Source organism: Hakea prostrata, chromosome 11 (assembly GCF_041222555.1).
Source record: "Hakea prostrata isolate BN-2017 chromosome 11, UWA_Hpros_2, whole genome shotgun sequence".
NCBI classification, from domain to species: domain Eukaryota; kingdom Viridiplantae; phylum Streptophyta; class Magnoliopsida; order Proteales; family Proteaceae; genus Hakea; species Hakea prostrata.
The window spans coordinates 7,804,575-7,821,455 of record NC_142610.1 but is presented as its reverse complement, the minus strand read 5'-3'; the positions used below and the strand labels follow the sequence as shown (position 1 = coordinate 7,821,455).

Here is a 16,881-nt window from a genome sequence, read left to right as displayed (position 1 = left end):
ATTAATATTCCTTTGACTAAAGAGAAATTTGTTCCTCAACACTTGGCGCATGAAGATGCGGTTCTGAATGAAGGTTCTAATTCTATTAGGATTGCAAAGACGCTGGAGTTTGAGGTGAGAGTAATTCGTCCTCTCAAGTGGTTCATGCGGCTTTAGTGGAGGCAGGGCTGGTGGACTCTCCATCGGCCAATGAGAATTTAGTTAATTCTTTTTTAAATCAAGGGGTTTCTGATAATGAGGTGTTGGTTTTGGGTGATGACTCTTCTTCAAATCATTCTTCTTCCACTCCTACCCAAGAGAGCGACCCTTTTGAACTTCAAAAAATCCTTGATGCGAATAAAAGTTCTAAATCTCATGGAAACCTTCATTTAGTTGATAGTTTTGATTTTCAAAATAGTGTGGTTATTGGTTCGGCAACAAATTTTGAATTTCAAAAATCCTTAGATGTAGATAAGTGTTCTAAGTTTATTGGGAACTCTCCTTCACTAGTGGGACTCGAAGATAAGATTGACGATTATGATTCAGCCAAGCATTTTGAATTTCAAACTGTCCATGTTTCGGGTAAGACTTTTATTCAAATTGAAAACAATACATTGGGGGATTCATTGGTGGGACCCAATGATAAAAATGAAGGGTGTGATTCGGCCAAGTATTTTGAATTTCAAAATGATCATGTTGCGGGTAAGACTTCTATTCAAATTGAAAACCCTAATTTGGGTGATTCATTTGTGGGACCCAATGATAAGAATGAATAGTGTGTTTCGACCAAACATTTTGAATTTCAAACAGTTCATGTTGTGGATAAGAGTTCTATTCTACTTGAAAACCTTAATTTGGGGGATTCATTGGTGGGACCCAATGTTGTAAATGCACTAAGAGGTTCGACCAATGAAGGAAGGTATTTTAGAGAGAAAGGGGCTGATGTGGCAACTAGGGAGAATGCGTTGGACTTTAGTGGGGCCAGAAGAGTTCGGCCATATTTGAAAATGATGGAACGCGCAATTGGAAGTTGTTCCTTCTCCTTCGTCTTCTATTTCAATGAGGGATGAAGGCTCTCCTCGTCGGAAGCCTGGTCCTTCTAAGAAAGCTCATGCAGTGAAAAAAGTGGCTACAAGTAAGAGAAATTGACTGCTCATATAAGAATGCTCGTCATCATCATCACCCAGATGTGCAACACTTACACTGCACCAAGAAAAGATCCATGGAGGGTGGAAGCAGTGAATCTAGGAGTGCATTAGACCCCATATATGAAGGGACAGAATAGATTCCATGTAGCTCTATGTTTGTGACGATGGATGACGTCGTATATATATCCATTTATGACATTTGTCAACTCTTCTTGAGGTTCGTCAATGGTTCTATGCTGCCTAGCGTCTGCACAAGGGTTACGATCGAGCTAAGCTAAGATTTCTATATTTATAGTGGCTCTGCCCCCAACCCACAAATGCAGTTCTCCAGTTACGCTTCACAGAGCTGTTATGTGTCTCTGCTTCTGATGATCTCCTAGTCCTTCTCTGGCCTTGGCGTGCTAGCAGCTAGTTTTACTTGGTTAACATTTTAGCATTTGCAGGGAAAGATGAGATGATGAATCTGGAGATGGTGAGGGGAATAAGGGTGTTAATTAAAGAGCTCATCCAGAGGGATCGGTTTAGACGATTACGGTCTACCATTAGATCCTCATCGCCCCAAGAAGAGAGGCGGTGGATGGAACAACCCATGAACCTTCCGGCCGGGTCCGGTCCTTAAGAACATGCATCAAAATCTATATTAATTATTTTAATGGTGACTTAATTATAACAGTAAAGCTTGAAATAGAGGAGAGAGAGCCAGGGAGGGGGAAGGGGGGGGATTTTCTGGTTTCTTCGGCGGATGAATCCGATGATGATACTATGTTGCTGAAATGAAGTGAGATTTGAAGGGAATGGCATCTAGCTCTTCATATCTACCATAGTTCTCAGGAAGCCTCCCTAGTGACTTTTCTCCATTTTATTTGATTTTCATTTATTTGATGATGTGCTTGGATTTTGGTCTTCTGTATTATCTAGAGATGAGATATTGTTCGTACCATGTTATTTTACTGTGAGGGGTTTTGGGGTGGCCGGGTGTGTTTTCCTTGCGGGTTTTTCCGTAAAATTTTGTGTCTATTGTGGCTGTGTGTGAATGCTTGATCCATTTGCGTTGTTCTAATTTCCTCTATTGTTTGCCCCTCAATATATGCAAATATTATAAATTCCAAAAGGCTTTATGTACGGATAGGTTTGATCCCCTTGAGATCAATGTTGTCTCGCGCTCACTTCAGGTACACTCTTCTCGCGCTCCATAGTTGCACAGAGCCCCCAACTATGGAGCAAAGGATATATCGTTGCCTGTGAAGTCAAGAAGACAAAGATGCAGAGGTAGGGCGAAGTAGGGAAAAGAAGATTTGCAGGTCAAATAAGAGCCCCCGGCTAGCTAGCTAATGTCCGAACCTAGAGAAGATGAGTTGCAGAGATCTTCGCGTCATTCTATCAGAGAAAACGGATAGGGTTCATACGTGCGGGTAAGGTAAAGGGAGAAGACGAATATCGACTTATGTTTTCCTCCGTCAAACAGTCAGTATGCTTTGTTGATTTATCTGATTTGTCACATGTAGTGTATTGACCAATCGGTACAATGTGTGGAGGCTTTTTCCTCAGTAGATTGGTCAATGCACACCAATACGCACGACTAGGGTTTCGATAGTAGGATTGAGTGATTCTGATCATCCAACTATTGGTAGATTCATTTTTTAATGTCAACACATTTTGATTCTTCACTACCTGGGGCTGGGGCTGAGCATGTTGTTGTGAACATGGATCATGTCGGGAAGAGTGTTACTTGGGAGACCTTATACCCAGAATGGATAGATGAGGAAGAAGAATCAGAAGTTCCTGTTTGTCCATCTCTACCTGAACCCAAGGTTCCCAAGAATATACGGCTTGATCTCATTGCTGTCAAGCTTCCCTGCCGCAAGAAATCTAGTAGTTATTTTGGTGCTTTATCATTTAGTGCCAAACAGTTTGTCTTTGTCACAGTCTAGACTCCTGATTTTACTTTTCACTCTGCCTGAGTAGAATCCAATTCCCAGTTTCCCACAGCAACAAATCTAGTCTCGAACTGTGCTGAGACAAGTGCCTGGGTCATTGGACTTCCAATTCTATGGACTTTGAAAGTTGCAGTCCTAGGAGTTGACTCCTGTATCATTTAGTGAAAGAGGTAGTCAATACTTAAGAATAATCAAGCATTGTAATAGATCCTTTCTCCAATGAGTTGCTGACTTCTGAAAATCTACTCTTAAACAGTCCCCTATCTTGAACCCTGCTTGAAACAGAGTGGCACTTTCTAAATTACTTATTAACAAAATTAGGTTTTATAACCTGCCTGATTTTATTTTATTTTTTTACTCCAAAGCCCGAAATGTTTTTTTTTTTTAATAAATAAAGATTTTTTTTTTTTGGGCGGGGGGCCAGACAGCAGCCAATTAAGAGGGTGACTGGAAAGAGGAGACTAAATTTCAGAAACTAACAATCAACCTATTCATCGGAGAGTCCAAAATAGGGGGATGGGAAGAGGATGTAAGCCTAGAAGAAACATCAAAATAGATGGCATTCCAAATCAAATCTCAAGATTGGGATTTGGAAGTCCATCTTCTCATATTGTGCTCCCACCATAAATGGTGGAGGGTAACAGAAAAAATGAGCTTACCCACAAAGTTGCAAATCGAGGAGCCAGAGACATTTATCAAGATCCAATCCAAACTCGAGCAAAACCAAAGAAACGCCTCAATCTAAGCCAAATGGAAGTAAGGGCTAAGCTCCAAATAGAGCGGGAAAAAGGGCAGGAGAAGAAAAGGTGGTCAAGGTCTTCGGTATCATTCCAACAGAAAATAGAGTTGGGTAATTTCAAAGTCTTGGTCAAGTACAAATGAAAAAGTTGGCCATTCGGTTTGCACATATTTGGATGAGTAAATCATTTTAAACCTAGGAAGATGTTGATGCTCAAGAAATTATTGAATTGTAGACTAGGTTGTCTCTTCTCTCCTCTGTGGGTAATTAGTTCTCACATAAATTTGGGAAAATCTTCTTGTCACTGCAAAGTGACAAATCATTGTAACCATGAGTTTCACTCTACCACATGCAAGAGTTATGAGATAAATCCAACTGCTGGGTATCTTGTGAACGATCTGGATCAACCACATGCCAAAATTCAGCCACAGATTCATTTGTTTCCCCCTCCTTGTAATGACATATCCTTCCATATATGTCTATGCACTCTCTTTGTAGTCCTGAACTGTTGATGTTTTATTCTGCAATGTGGACAACTCTAAGAGGATTGAAACTTGACTTATGAAGATGGGAATATGAGGCCTTCTCATCCACATACTGGGGCTGCATGGCAGAAATATTACATGGTTTCAAGAACCAAATCTTGCCAACATGGCGATTACAGGCTAAACCCAGCTTATTAACAATGATTAAGATCTATAAATAAATAAACTATAATAACTTGGTAGTAATGAACTTAATATTTAAGTTGAAACAAACAGCAAACCTCAACTTAACCTGATGCTCACTAGGATGTCTCGATTCTGAGCCTCCTGGCTGTTCCTCCCCCCACCTTGCCTATACTTAAACACAAGAGGTAGCTCTGTTGGCAAAGGCCAACACATTATAATTAAGAGGTAATGAGTTCAAAATTTTCTTGGAGCCTAGCTATCAACGGAAAAAAAAAATACTTTTAAGTTCTAATTATAATTTATAAAGTTTGATGACAGTGAAATTTTATACTCATTCACCTGCCTTGATGGCCCTTGAAGTCGAGTCTGAGATTTGAATCAGGGATTTGTGCAGCTGTGCCTCATCTTCCGTATGAGTTCTATATTTGTAAAACAAATGATGTGTTTTCCATGTCCTTGGAAGATGTGAGTGCTCTCATATATGCAAATGGCTTATGTTTAAAATTTGAATATATTCTGATACTTTGGTTGAATTGACTTAAATCCTAAAACGTTATAGCGAGTTTGGTTAGTGTTTTCCAAAAAATATTTAAGGGTACATGGGCCTATGTGTACTGTGCAAGTTTGGTTAGTGTTTTTCAAAAGCAGCAGTATGTTCTTATTTTCTTAGATTGTGTGTGTTTGTGTGTGTGAGAGAGAGAGAGAGTTTGCCGCTATAGAAAGAGGAAAGAATCGAAGTGATAAATTGACTTATCCATCTGATAACATTAAATTACTAAAAATATTAAGAAAGGGGTCAGTATGAATGATCAGAAATCCAAAAGCAGAACCTGAAGCCTACGTACAATGAGTGGAATTGCAGCAAGTTTTGACTATGGCAGCTCGCAGACTATGACAAGATCATATTCATTGATGCTGCAGATCTGCTTATACTAAGGAACATTGATTTCTTGTTTGCGATGCCAGAGATCACTGCAACTGGAAACAATGCCACCCTGTTCAACTCTGGTGTAATGGTCATTGAGCCATCAAATTGCACGTTCAATCTGCTCATGGATCACATCAATGAGATTGAGTCCTACAATGGTGGGGATCAGGGGTACCTAAGGCTGCGTTTGTTTGCAAAGGTGGGGTGGGAAAAAAGGGGTGGTAAAAAAACATGTGGGTCCACATGTAGTGGGGTGAGGAGAGAAAAGGGGAAGGGTTTGTGGAGTGATGGGGTGGGTCCCTTTTCTTTCCCACTCTCAAATCCCCCAATATGTGGGGTTTAAAAGCATGGGGTGGGAAGTGCGCAGGTCCTTGATTCGGACCCTTGTCTCCCCCCCGCCCACTTTTAGGATTTGGAAGTATTTACCTTTTTCAGATTTTCCCCCCTTTTCCCCCCACCTTTTTCCGCCCGCAAATGAAATTTGAAATTTTCACGCGGTGGCACCGCATCCCAAAACACATGAACTTCCTTAAGCATTTCTGGATAGATGATGAGGAGGAGGAGAAGAAAAAGATGAAGACCCATCTTTTTGAAGCTGATCCCCCAATCTTGTATGTCCTCCATTTTCTGGGTCTTAAGCCATGGCTATGTTTTCGTGACTATGACTGCAACTGGAACGTGGAGTCACATACTGCAGGAGTTTGCATCTGATGTTGCACACAAGCGATGGCGGAAGGTTCATGATGCAATGCCAGAAAACTTGCAGAAATTTCGCCTGTTGAGGTCCAAGCAGAAAGCTGGACTGGAGTGGGATAGGAGGCAAGCTGAGAAGGGAAACTACACTGAGCATTGGAAGACTAAGATCCCCCCCCCCCCCCCCCCCCCCCCCGGTCTCAAAATATGCTTCAAGGATTTTTGCTTCTGGGAGAGTATGCTATGGCACTGGGGTGAGAAAAACTGGACAGACAACTCGACTTTTGTCACCCCGGCTACACCCACGGTAGCCAATTGAACTCTGTAAATTAACCACGTCTAGTTCTTGGCTGGCTGTGATACGGAAGATTCCTACCCGATCGGGTCTGACCCGGATGGGGTTCCACATGCTAGTTAGTCGGGACAGATGCCGATCATCCATGACCAAAAGCGTAACATACGCCACATATATAGCAATCATCCTTGATATAGAAGATCAACTCAGCAGCTGATTGAATGGGACCAACGACAAGGAAGCATGATCCTAGGAGAAACAATAGCCCTTGTCGGGCTAACTTAACAAATACATAAAAAGATAACACTTACAATATAAAAGCATAGACATACCCCTCCGATAGTTTAATCTTGTGTAGCTTTTGCATGAGACCTCACTCTATTCGTCATCTGACTTTGCCATCGGAGGCGGCTACCCGGCATACAAGCCAGCCCGCATCTAACCTTTCTTGCAAGGCTCATTGTCCCGGATACGAGAGGAGGCTCAGTTGGATCCAAAAGTATAATTGATCCGCATCAAGCTGTTTAGGATATTGCATGCATTCTCTCACGTACTCAAATTTTTTTTGCAAATCACATCTTTTATTTGATCAACAATACGATAGAATTGCCACAAGAGGTCAACCCTCCCCACTCTCCCATCATCTTGTATCATGTCAAAAAAGTTTCTAAGTTTCTGCAATTCATTCTTTTATAAGGTATTAAGGAATTCTTTTCTCTAATATTGATGTACCGTCCGTCCCAAGAACAACAACTCTTGTTCGATGAGCATTCGTCTTTTAAATGCTATGATACACCAATATGTTTTCCAAGAAAACCTCACTCCCATAACACCCAGTAACCCAAAAAAGAAAAAGAAAATTGAGGGGAAAGAGAAGAAACAGTGGATATCCCTACAGGAACTGATCAACTCCGTTATAAGAAAAGAAGCGGTGAATGTGGGGGTGGGTGTGATGGAAAGAAACAGTATGGAGACTCGATTGTTGGAATTGGTCACCTCCATTAGAGGGAATCCATCGGTGAATGTGGGGTGAGGTGCCTATTTTGTTTATGGGAAAAGGTGGGCACGTACGCCTATATTTCCCGACATTTTATGATGTTCAAAGACTCATGTGCACATAATCAATCATTGTTAGGTTTTATTTTCACATTGGTCTCTGCGATTTTGGGAGGAACCCTAGCCGCCGCCCTTTGAGGTGGAGAGACTCTCTGTCTCTCCACCTCCACCCCTTCACCGTCAGGATCCCTCACCTACTCTCTTCCTCTCTCCGTTTCTCTGATTTTATCCTTATTTTCTCCCTTCCGACTCTCCTCCCTCACCTCCTCTCTCCTTCGCTGCCGCCTCTCTGCGTTTTCTCCATCTCCACCACTCTTTTCCACCTCTTTTGTGCGCCTCCTCCACCAGCACCCCTCTCTCTCCGCCTCTCTGCCGATCTTCTGCTTCCTCTGAGTCGGCGTTTCCCGCTCACCTCCCTCCTATTCTTTCCGCCTTCTTCTCCTTCCTCATCTGCTAGGAGAAACAGATCTGAGTTGTTTGTTTCTTCTCACCTTTTTGTTTCCTAGTCTCATCGCCTCTAGCATAGTTTTCTCTCCCATCTCTCTTTCTCTATCTTTTCATCACCCACTTCATTCGGATAAAAAAAAAATTTTTTAAAAAAATCCTAATCTCTGGTTGCAGCGACCGATCTTCGATCTGTTTGCTTTTTCCGGCCGCTCCCTCTCCCTGGTTGCAGTACTTCCTTTTTCCCCTTTCCTCAGTTGTTAAATAACAAATAATTTCTTTGGTTGCAGCGATCATTGGTGCACACCGCCGATAAACTCCAAATCGAGATACCCGTTTTTTTGCGGCAAGCTTGAACGCCTTTACGGCAACGCCGGATGGCAGGTTTAACCCTCCTCCGCACTTTTGATGTTACCACTGCAACAACCAAACGACTTTTGTGTCCGCCCTTGAGGCGTGTTGTGTGTTTGTGTCCGCCCTTGAGGCGTGTTATGTGTCCGCCTTTGTGGCGTGTTTTTTGTTCCCCTTTGTGGGTGCCGGTGCTTATTTGGTGCTGCATTTGTTGTAGTTTTATTTCTAAGGGTATATTGGGCTTGACCCATCCCTTACTCAAGATGACCCTGTCTTTTGCATGTATGACAATTTGGTCGCTTTCCGCTCCTTGGTTCGGTGTGAACCTTGTGTTTTCATGCAGCTGGGTGTCTGTACTTTTCTTTCTTTAATGAATGAAGTACTACTTACCCAAAAAAAAAAAATGTGCACATAATCAAAACACACCATCTTCTCTCCCTCCCTCCGCTAAAATCCACCAAGCAGCTTGGACAGTTTTTTGTTAAATCATTAGAAGGCCTACTGTTCCTACTGTACTGTAATCCAATAATTTAATTCCCCGTGAACACAAAATGCTGATCGAATAGAATAGGAGATAGTAACCAACGGGGGTTGGTCCAAGTGGTAAGTAGCTTGGTCCGCTTAAGCAAGATTCCCGTATCGAAATCTTTTATATGTAAAAAATCCCCGCTGGGAGACTCACCCACCACAGCCAAGTGTGCGACTCGGATCGAACACCGGATTAGTCAGGGCAAAGCTTTGAAAACCGGGATTGAAAAAAAAAAAAAAAAAAAGAAAGAAAGAATAGGAGATAATAATATAACAAACTTACTTAATTACAAAATAAATAAATAAAAAAAGTATCGGAAGGGGACGACGACACCCAATACCCATGGAAATCATGAGAATTAATGAAAATTGTTTACAATCAATCAATCACCCGTTACCCATCACTAGCAGTAATATCTTTATCGGAGGCGACCACGCCAGTTTCAATCCAATGGATTGGACGCATCTGAAAACTGAAAGTTGACAAGCCCCAGCATTAAGTTTGATAATTACTTGACGATGAGTGTGAGGTGTGCTGTTTTTCCTTGTTTCACATTGACAATGCTCTCCTCGGTAGAGCACCGTATACCCCTTCCTTTCTCCCTTTCTCTCATCAAGAACTCGTTGGTATCCACTCATCCCCTTGAATGAATTTTTGTGGGGAATACGCAGAGACATGCTTCTCCGGTATCTGACTACTCCAATTCACCCTCCCTGTCGCATTTGCACCGGCACCGGAATTCTGGAACTCGCCGTAATAGAGCGTCGACAGGGCAAAGTCCCCGTCCCACGGCAACCAGCCCTGTGGGTTAATCAGGGCTTCCAAATTACAACGTACGAAGACTGTTCTTGAATACTCCTTCCATGGCCTCCCCAAGAAGTTCTTATGGACCGTGGGATTACTGTAGTACAACTTCATGTATTCATCAGTTCCATTCACCAGGCAGTTTTGGAAAACGAACCCCGTGGACTGGGCTGGGTCGGTCCGGCCATGGGCTGTCACCGCATTGGTCTCACCCTTCTCCGGTTCGACCTGTCGAGGCCGGACCAGGATGACGGAATCCTCAAACACTGCGGCTGAGTTGCCGAAGATGAAGTCAACGTTGCCTTCGATGCGGCAACCTTTGTAATACTGACGCAATGAGTGGGCATAGAGCGTGTCTTGGTTGCCTAGGAGCTCACAGTTCTCCAAGATCGACAGGTCACTGTCCAACCGCAATGCCACGGCTTGATGAGCGTCCGGTCCGGCCGTGTTCTGTATCGTTAGGTCCCGGGCCATAAAACCATCGCCCAAAACCCCTGCATCAATCAATTCACCATCACGTGAGGTCATGGTGTAGACGTGTAGTGTAGGATCCCCTTATGTATAAATATATAACATGTTATTTGAATGAATTCACAGTTAGTGCGGCTATCCGACAACTCCAACATGAAGTGGGCCCCATGGGAAACACTGGTCACCGTTAGGTGAACTGAAACGCTAACTAAAGTACTTTTACTTACCGACGGTTGCTGTGTTATAGGTGGTAACGCTCGTGAGGCCCGCGTTCAAGGAGCCCGTAATGACGGTTTTGCCCATACCATCACCTACAAAGACGAGATTCTTTTTCTCAAGTGGGACCCGTACGATCTCGTCGTACACACCGGCCTTGATACTGATTACAAACTTACGACCCAACTGGCTTTGGTTACTGGGAGCGGCGTCTACCGCTGCCTGCACCGTCTTGTAACAGCCGGAACTCGCCTCCTTACAGACGGTAAGGTCCGGCGACGAACCCCGAGGAAAACCGCCACGGAAGCCGGCAGCGGCAGCGCCAGCGGCAGCGCCAGCGGCAGCGTCTTCCCAGAAACCGTCTCTCTCCGTCATCGGAGGCTTCCAAGACTCGAGCTTGTCCTGGAAGAGGTCGTAGGAGATCATCATACTGAGAGCGTTGCTGGTGAGCCCAATCAACGAGTCCATGAACGCCATGGTTTGGTTGACGCTTTGGGTATCGTTGACGTACTTGAGACCCGACCAGCAATCGTAGTGGTAAGCGAGGGCCGCGCTCATCCAAGCCCGCGCATCCTTGATCTTGCCACGTGGAAGAACGCCAGCCGCCGATGAGATCCGGTACTCTGAGTTGTGTAGAACCTCGAGGCAGGTCTTGGCCGCGTTGGAGCGGTTCACGTTGTCGGAAGAGGCGTCCAGTATGGTTTTCACCATAGACTGGGCCGTCTTGAGATTCTGAGCCGAGACGGATATGGCCGCTTGGACGATCTCGATGGGTTTCGCGTTCTGGGTCAGATTGGATGACCGACTCAAAGAGCCCTCGCATGAATCAGGAAACCGTGTTGCCTTGCAGGCTTGGCGGATGATCTCGTCGGAGGAGGAGGACGAGGAGGAGAGGGCGAATAAGAGGAGTAGGAGGAAGGAGATAAGGCAGGCCATGGCGAAATAGAGAAAAATGGGGGGTTGAGGATTTAAGCCTTTTTCTTCTGTGCATGATGAAATGAGAGGAGAGGAGATCAATTTATATCCGAAGACTGAAGGGAAGGCATGGGAATCCGCGAATGGTGGTGGGATTATTGTTTTGGAAAGTAAAGCTGTTTTTTTTTTTTTTTTTTTGCCGTTATCGAATTAGCAACAGCGCTACCAATTGGTATTCGGGAAACCTGTGATTCGAATGTGAATGTCGGAACCTCGAGGGTGGCTCATTTGGCAAAGCTCAGCGCTTCCATATAGGAAGTTAGAGTTCGAATCTCCTAGGGGCAAAGTCCCGTCGATATTAATTATATAAAAAACACCTTGAAGATGTAATCGTGGTGCGTCCAAGCTGGCCGAATGAACCTCATTTTTAAAAAAAAAAGTAAATAAATAAATAAAAATAAAAATGTGAATGTAGGAGTCACGAGATGCACAATGTGGCTTCGAAACGAGGGTTAGATGATTTCGACGGCGTGGCCACTCCTCTTTCATTGGAGTATACGGTATACCTTAGGTATAGGTATACCTTAGCTGCGTTAAGCAGTCTGTCCAGATTTGGATTTTAACCGTCCGTCTTCTAAAAAAAAATTAACAACACCATCATCAACAACCCAAAGCCAATGCGACAAAAAGGTAGAAATGACATTCATTCAAAGGGGCCGAGGCCAAACAGATAACACCTCTTAACAATCGAGAGAGGAATGTGGCCACTCAATCATACATCAATATGGATAGGTGATTGTCTTTCAGGCTAGGAAATGAGCTGGCCCATTTGTATCCCTGGAGATAAAAATATAAAGTTAAAACAACAAAACTGTTTTTTTTAGGACTTCATCATCAAACATAATTCCTGTAATTGTAGATGGGAGAGCGAGAATTCTGGGTTGCAATAAGCTGCACCGCGACTTCACAATCAGATAATGTTTGGACCCTTTTAATGCCTCGATTAATACATTCCAATGGTGTTGCTCTAATTGCCAAAACTTCTCCAACTAGTGCTTCTCCAATAATAGTCTACTCATATATTGCTCCGGACACTTCACCATCCGGCCTTTGAATAATAAAACCGATATCTTCAATATTGCCTTCAAGTTGAAACGCTTGCATGATAGGTCACTTAATTGCATTAATATTATATCAAATCATTTGTATTTTAATGAGATTATTTGGTTGTTTTATTTGGATATGGACAGATTATAGCGTTTGGATATCAAATCCATAAAATGAATGGTTAAAATCACATCGCCACATTTTTATCAGAAGGATTTTCGTGAAATGTCTTAATTCAACAAACAAATATTTCGTTTTCTCTTGCAATCGGACATCTAAGTAGGAAGCTGAATTGAAAAGTGATTAAATTATAAACCACTGCATTAGCAAGGAGGAAGATCTAAAACAATCAAATGGGCAAGAGAAAAAAATGAAACAACTGAATTGGGAATAACTGCATTACTAAAGCAAACAATGAAAATGATAAAATTGGAAATGATACAGAATTGGCAGGATCCTCTATAAGAAGGAAGGCATTGTCAGAAATTTATCATTACAAGCTACAACAAAAGGAAGCCACAATTCTGAGGAAAAACAGTACGATGTTTTCTATTTTCATTTGTTTATTCTTCTTTTCCATGTCTAGCTAATTCCATCTTTCGATCAAGATTAATAGAACTTTGATTTTCACCAATTGTAAGACTTCAGATAATTAAATTTTTTATAATTCTCAAGTATTAATACGTGTTGGATTAATCCTTAGATAATAGATCTATTGTTTTATGATTAATACAATACTTAATCAATTAGAATAACTATTTATTATTCTCATAGAAGTGACAAATAGCATTCTTACCCAAAAAAAAAAAAAAAAAGACAAATAGCATCCTCGAATGGGTAATCAATGCCCTAAAGAGTTTGCTATGAGAATGTATATCCTAATTTAAATAAATAAGGGTTTTCCAGGTTTATTGACTAGGGATTGGGTCTTTCATATTTGATGCGATTAATAGACATAACTCAAAGAACAGATCCGAATGTTATGTTTATTAATTAAAGAATAACTCAAATGACGGATCCGAATGTTATCAAGAAAGCAAGGAAAGATTGATTGTTAAAGGACTGATCCTCAATGACCATATCCAATCTATCCGAAATTAAAGTTTTTGTTTTTAAGTCAATGATCAATTGAGAGAATCACTACTAAAATTAGATCTTGATTGGAAGTTTTTATTCCAATTTTCTTGTTACCTACTGCATCTATTTATTTGTTTTATTTATTATTTAGTAGAGATCTTCTTCGCCACCAGACGTGGAACTCGGCTTCTCAACTGTCTGATTTTAGAGATTCCCAAACTAGCGACTCATGGGATTACTCGGCTTTTGTACGTACTTTTTCTCTCTATCTTGATGAAAGACTTGAGTTACAGGTGCATGGTCGACGTCGTCGCCGAAGTGCCATTGGATACGAGGAGGACAAAGAGTGTTAGGTTTTTTATTAAAAATTTATATTATTTATATATTAAGTTTCAAAAATTAGTTTTTGCATTTCTTTTATTTAATTATTTTGTTTGTGTGTGGGACCCATGAGATAAGGGTGGTAATAAGGCATCATGGGTAAAGGAGACCCTTCATGACCTTGGTTATGAGGCTCTTCATGACATTGGTCATGGGTCTTAAAGGTCTTGATCATGGTGATGAGGTGGGTTTACTTGAATGATGGAATTTACTTAAATTCTAACTCTTGACCATCAATTCTCATTTCAACTTCATGACCATTCATGGCCATTACCATGAGTGGGGTTAAGGCCTTTGAATGGATTACATCTAATTCATTCCAAAGAAGTGAATATGAGAGTTACTTCTCCAAGTAGTCAGGAGGTTAGGTCAAGGGGTTTTATTCATATTAGTGGAGGAGGGACAAGCCCATTGATTCTCCATTAGTGGAGAATTGATTATCCCCCTTATGAGGAGATGTGGTTTGAGCCTATATAAACCCAACATTTCCTTGCATGTGGTGTGTAATTGAAACACTCCTCACACTTGCATAATTTGTGTTACAAAGTTAATTTCTTTCTTTGAATTTGTCTCAGTGTTGTGCTCTAACTTTTGGCTACTTTAAGGGATTAGAAGAACTACCTCATCTTCTAGTTGGAGGTTGCTTTATTTTGGAGGTGGTGGTGCGAAAAACCCTTGGTAGTAGGGTGCATCAATTATCTTAAAGAAACACTCAAGGTGTGACCCAACCTCATTGATCGGTGGTTCGTTTGGTTGCAACTTCAAGCTCTCCTGACCTCGTCAACTACAACTACTTAGTCTTCTGGCTTCTGGACAAAGAGAAAGCACAACAACCTTGATCTGCGGCTTTGAACCGATTGGAGGGACGATCGTAGCGTAGGCCGAGCTGGGAACTCAATGAGACTTTCCAGCTAGGGATGGTGGGTTTAGCCCCTATCTCTCCTCCTTAAGAGCCCTTAGCGCATCCCATAACTGAATGAGCTTCCCCTGAGTCAACGTGGACTACAACGCTCAGTTTTGAGCCTCGTCCGGCACAGCAGGTCACGTTTCCATGTGAAATAGGCACTCCGTCCTATCTCTAAAGATCTTCATCTCTCAATTGTATTGCAATTTCATTTTTGTGTGTTTGAAGAATTTGTAATACAATTACCCCAACAAAGAGGAATCCGAGCAATCGCAATTGCCCACGCCCATGAAGGAAACACTAGTTAGAGAGCAAAAAATTGAGCGTATCTTCACCAGGGCTCAACACCTGCAACAAATTCTCGATCGTTTTCTAGCTTGTCGACCCACAGGTCTGCTTGCAGCTGTTCACATATAGACTCTTATCCATCTATCCCCTTCTTTTTCTACTCTTTATCTATTAATTGTCTCACTTCCCTTATCTTAATTGGCGTTGTCTATGCTTTATGTATATATAGCCGTTGGTGCATGCATAGCTCCTTCCTTCTTGATATGTATAACTATGCAATGCAGGTATGGCGAAACACAACAGGGTCGTGATTGTAGCTCTCTACCCGACGGTGAAAGAGAGTCTCTACCAAGGGTGGCTGGTACATCAAGAGCACTACCTTGACGAGCTGCTCTCTACGCAGAACAGCCAGCAGCAGTGTGATAGTGTAATTCGAGACGAAGAGCTGAAAGAGCTTGTGTCTCGAGTTCTCTCTCACTACCAGCACTACTTCGAAGAGAAAACCAAAGTGGGCATCGCTGACGTATTCGTACTCTCCTCGCCCAGCTGGTTGAGCCCTTTCAAGCAAACCTTGCTTTGGATGGCAGGGTTCAAACCAGGAATGCTGATTCGACTCGCTGAAAACTCGGTTAACGATTTGTCAGACGATCAAAAGCAGCTGTTGGATTCAATGAGGAGAGAAACAAAGATGCATGAGAAGTTAACTGTGGGATGAGCTCGCTCGGGTGCAAGAGTCCGTGGCGGCGCCACCAATTTTTGAGGTGATAAGACGGAGAGGCAGGGGTTTGGTGAATGGTGTGTGGAGAGATGCAGAGCAAGTGCTTCAAACGGTGACTTCGGAAATGCAGAGTTTGGTGGGGAATGCAGACTTGCTGAGGCTAACCACTGCGAGAGGACTTATTGATTTGCTTAAACCACTTCAGTCTGTGAAGGTCTTAGCTGCTCTTGCTCAGCTTCAGCTAAGAGTTCGTGCATGGGGTTGGGAGCGAGAAGCTGAAAGGCGGAGGCAAGATCCTCAGAATTACTTCTAATCAGAGAGACAGAGAGATTGATGGGTTTTCTTCCTTTGTTCTCTTCGGAGAAGACAAGTGTAGAGACCATCAACACACGCACAAGTAACGTATGTAGTGATGGGCGATCTCAGGGTCAGCAGAGTTGATTATGTGTGTCTGCGTCTAGGAAGTGAAGTAGTGATGATGAGTTAGAATGGAATAAAGCACCGTACGTGTGAAGGTTTTGCTTTGCTTTCTGGAGAAATGGTGAAAAGGCGTCTCTGGTTTCCAGCAGTTGTATGAACTCTTTTAATTTTGTTGTCAAAACAAGTCTCTCTCATTTCTCCTGCAACACCAAATGGTGAATAAGTGTGTATAACACCCGCTGCTTTGATAGATCCGAGAGATGACTCGAACGGAATTTTGTTAGTGATATTTGTGAACGAATAAAATAGAATCTAATGATTTGTTTTTTAAAATATAAAGATTTTTATTGGTTGTGTAGAGAAGCAAATTGCATGGGGATTTTTTTATTTTTTTTCCCTTTTTGCTTGGCATATGAAGGTTTCAATAACTAAACCAGTAAGAGATGGGCATATAAAAATTTGTAACTTCTTCGTTAAGAAATGTTGGGTTTTACATGTTGATACGAAATCATCATGCTCGTCCTTCCTTGTCACGTTCCTGCAAAACACGTGCTCGACCTTGGGTGGTCGAGGTACGTCTCCAACGAGCAAGCCAGTACCAATGCGATATGATCACAACTACTCAATAAAGAATTCCAGTAATTGATCACATAGAATATGAATACTTACTTTCTTACATCTGCTTGAGGTGCTTATATAGCTTTAGATATTTATAGTTAGACTTCGAATATAACTCTAAGAAGAGTTGTCTTAGGAAAGTAACTCTATGAAGAGTTCCTTACCTAACTTATCCTTCCAGGAAGTTGATAG

General features: G+C 42.2%; 1 protein-coding gene and 2 pseudogenes across 1 annotated transcript; 2 read left to right on the top strand and 1 right to left on the bottom strand.

Moving 5' to 3' along the window:
• Positions 1-2,770: 2,770 nt before the first annotated feature.
• LOC148999874 (putative UDP-glucuronate:xylan alpha-glucuronosyltransferase 3 pseudogene) lies at positions 2,771-6,414 on the top strand (annotated as a pseudogene).
• A 2,593-nt stretch (positions 6,415-9,007) lies between these two features.
• Positions 9,008-11,236, bottom strand: LOC148999873 (putative pectinesterase/pectinesterase inhibitor 51). The gene is made up of 2 exons (XM_089139994.1): positions 10,273-11,236; positions 9,008-10,068 (listed from the first exon to the last, which is right to left on the bottom strand). Exons 1-2 carry the CDS (start codon positions 11,195-11,197, stop codon positions 9,383-9,385), a joined length of 1,611 nt encoding a protein of 536 aa, XP_088996120.1. The 5' UTR covers positions 11,198-11,236; the 3' UTR covers positions 9,008-9,382.
• Positions 11,237-15,219: 3,983 nt separating this feature from the next.
• LOC148999872 (protein RESPONSE TO ABA AND SALT 1-like) lies at positions 15,220-15,964 on the top strand (annotated as a pseudogene).
• Positions 15,965-16,881: the final 917 nt, after the last annotated feature.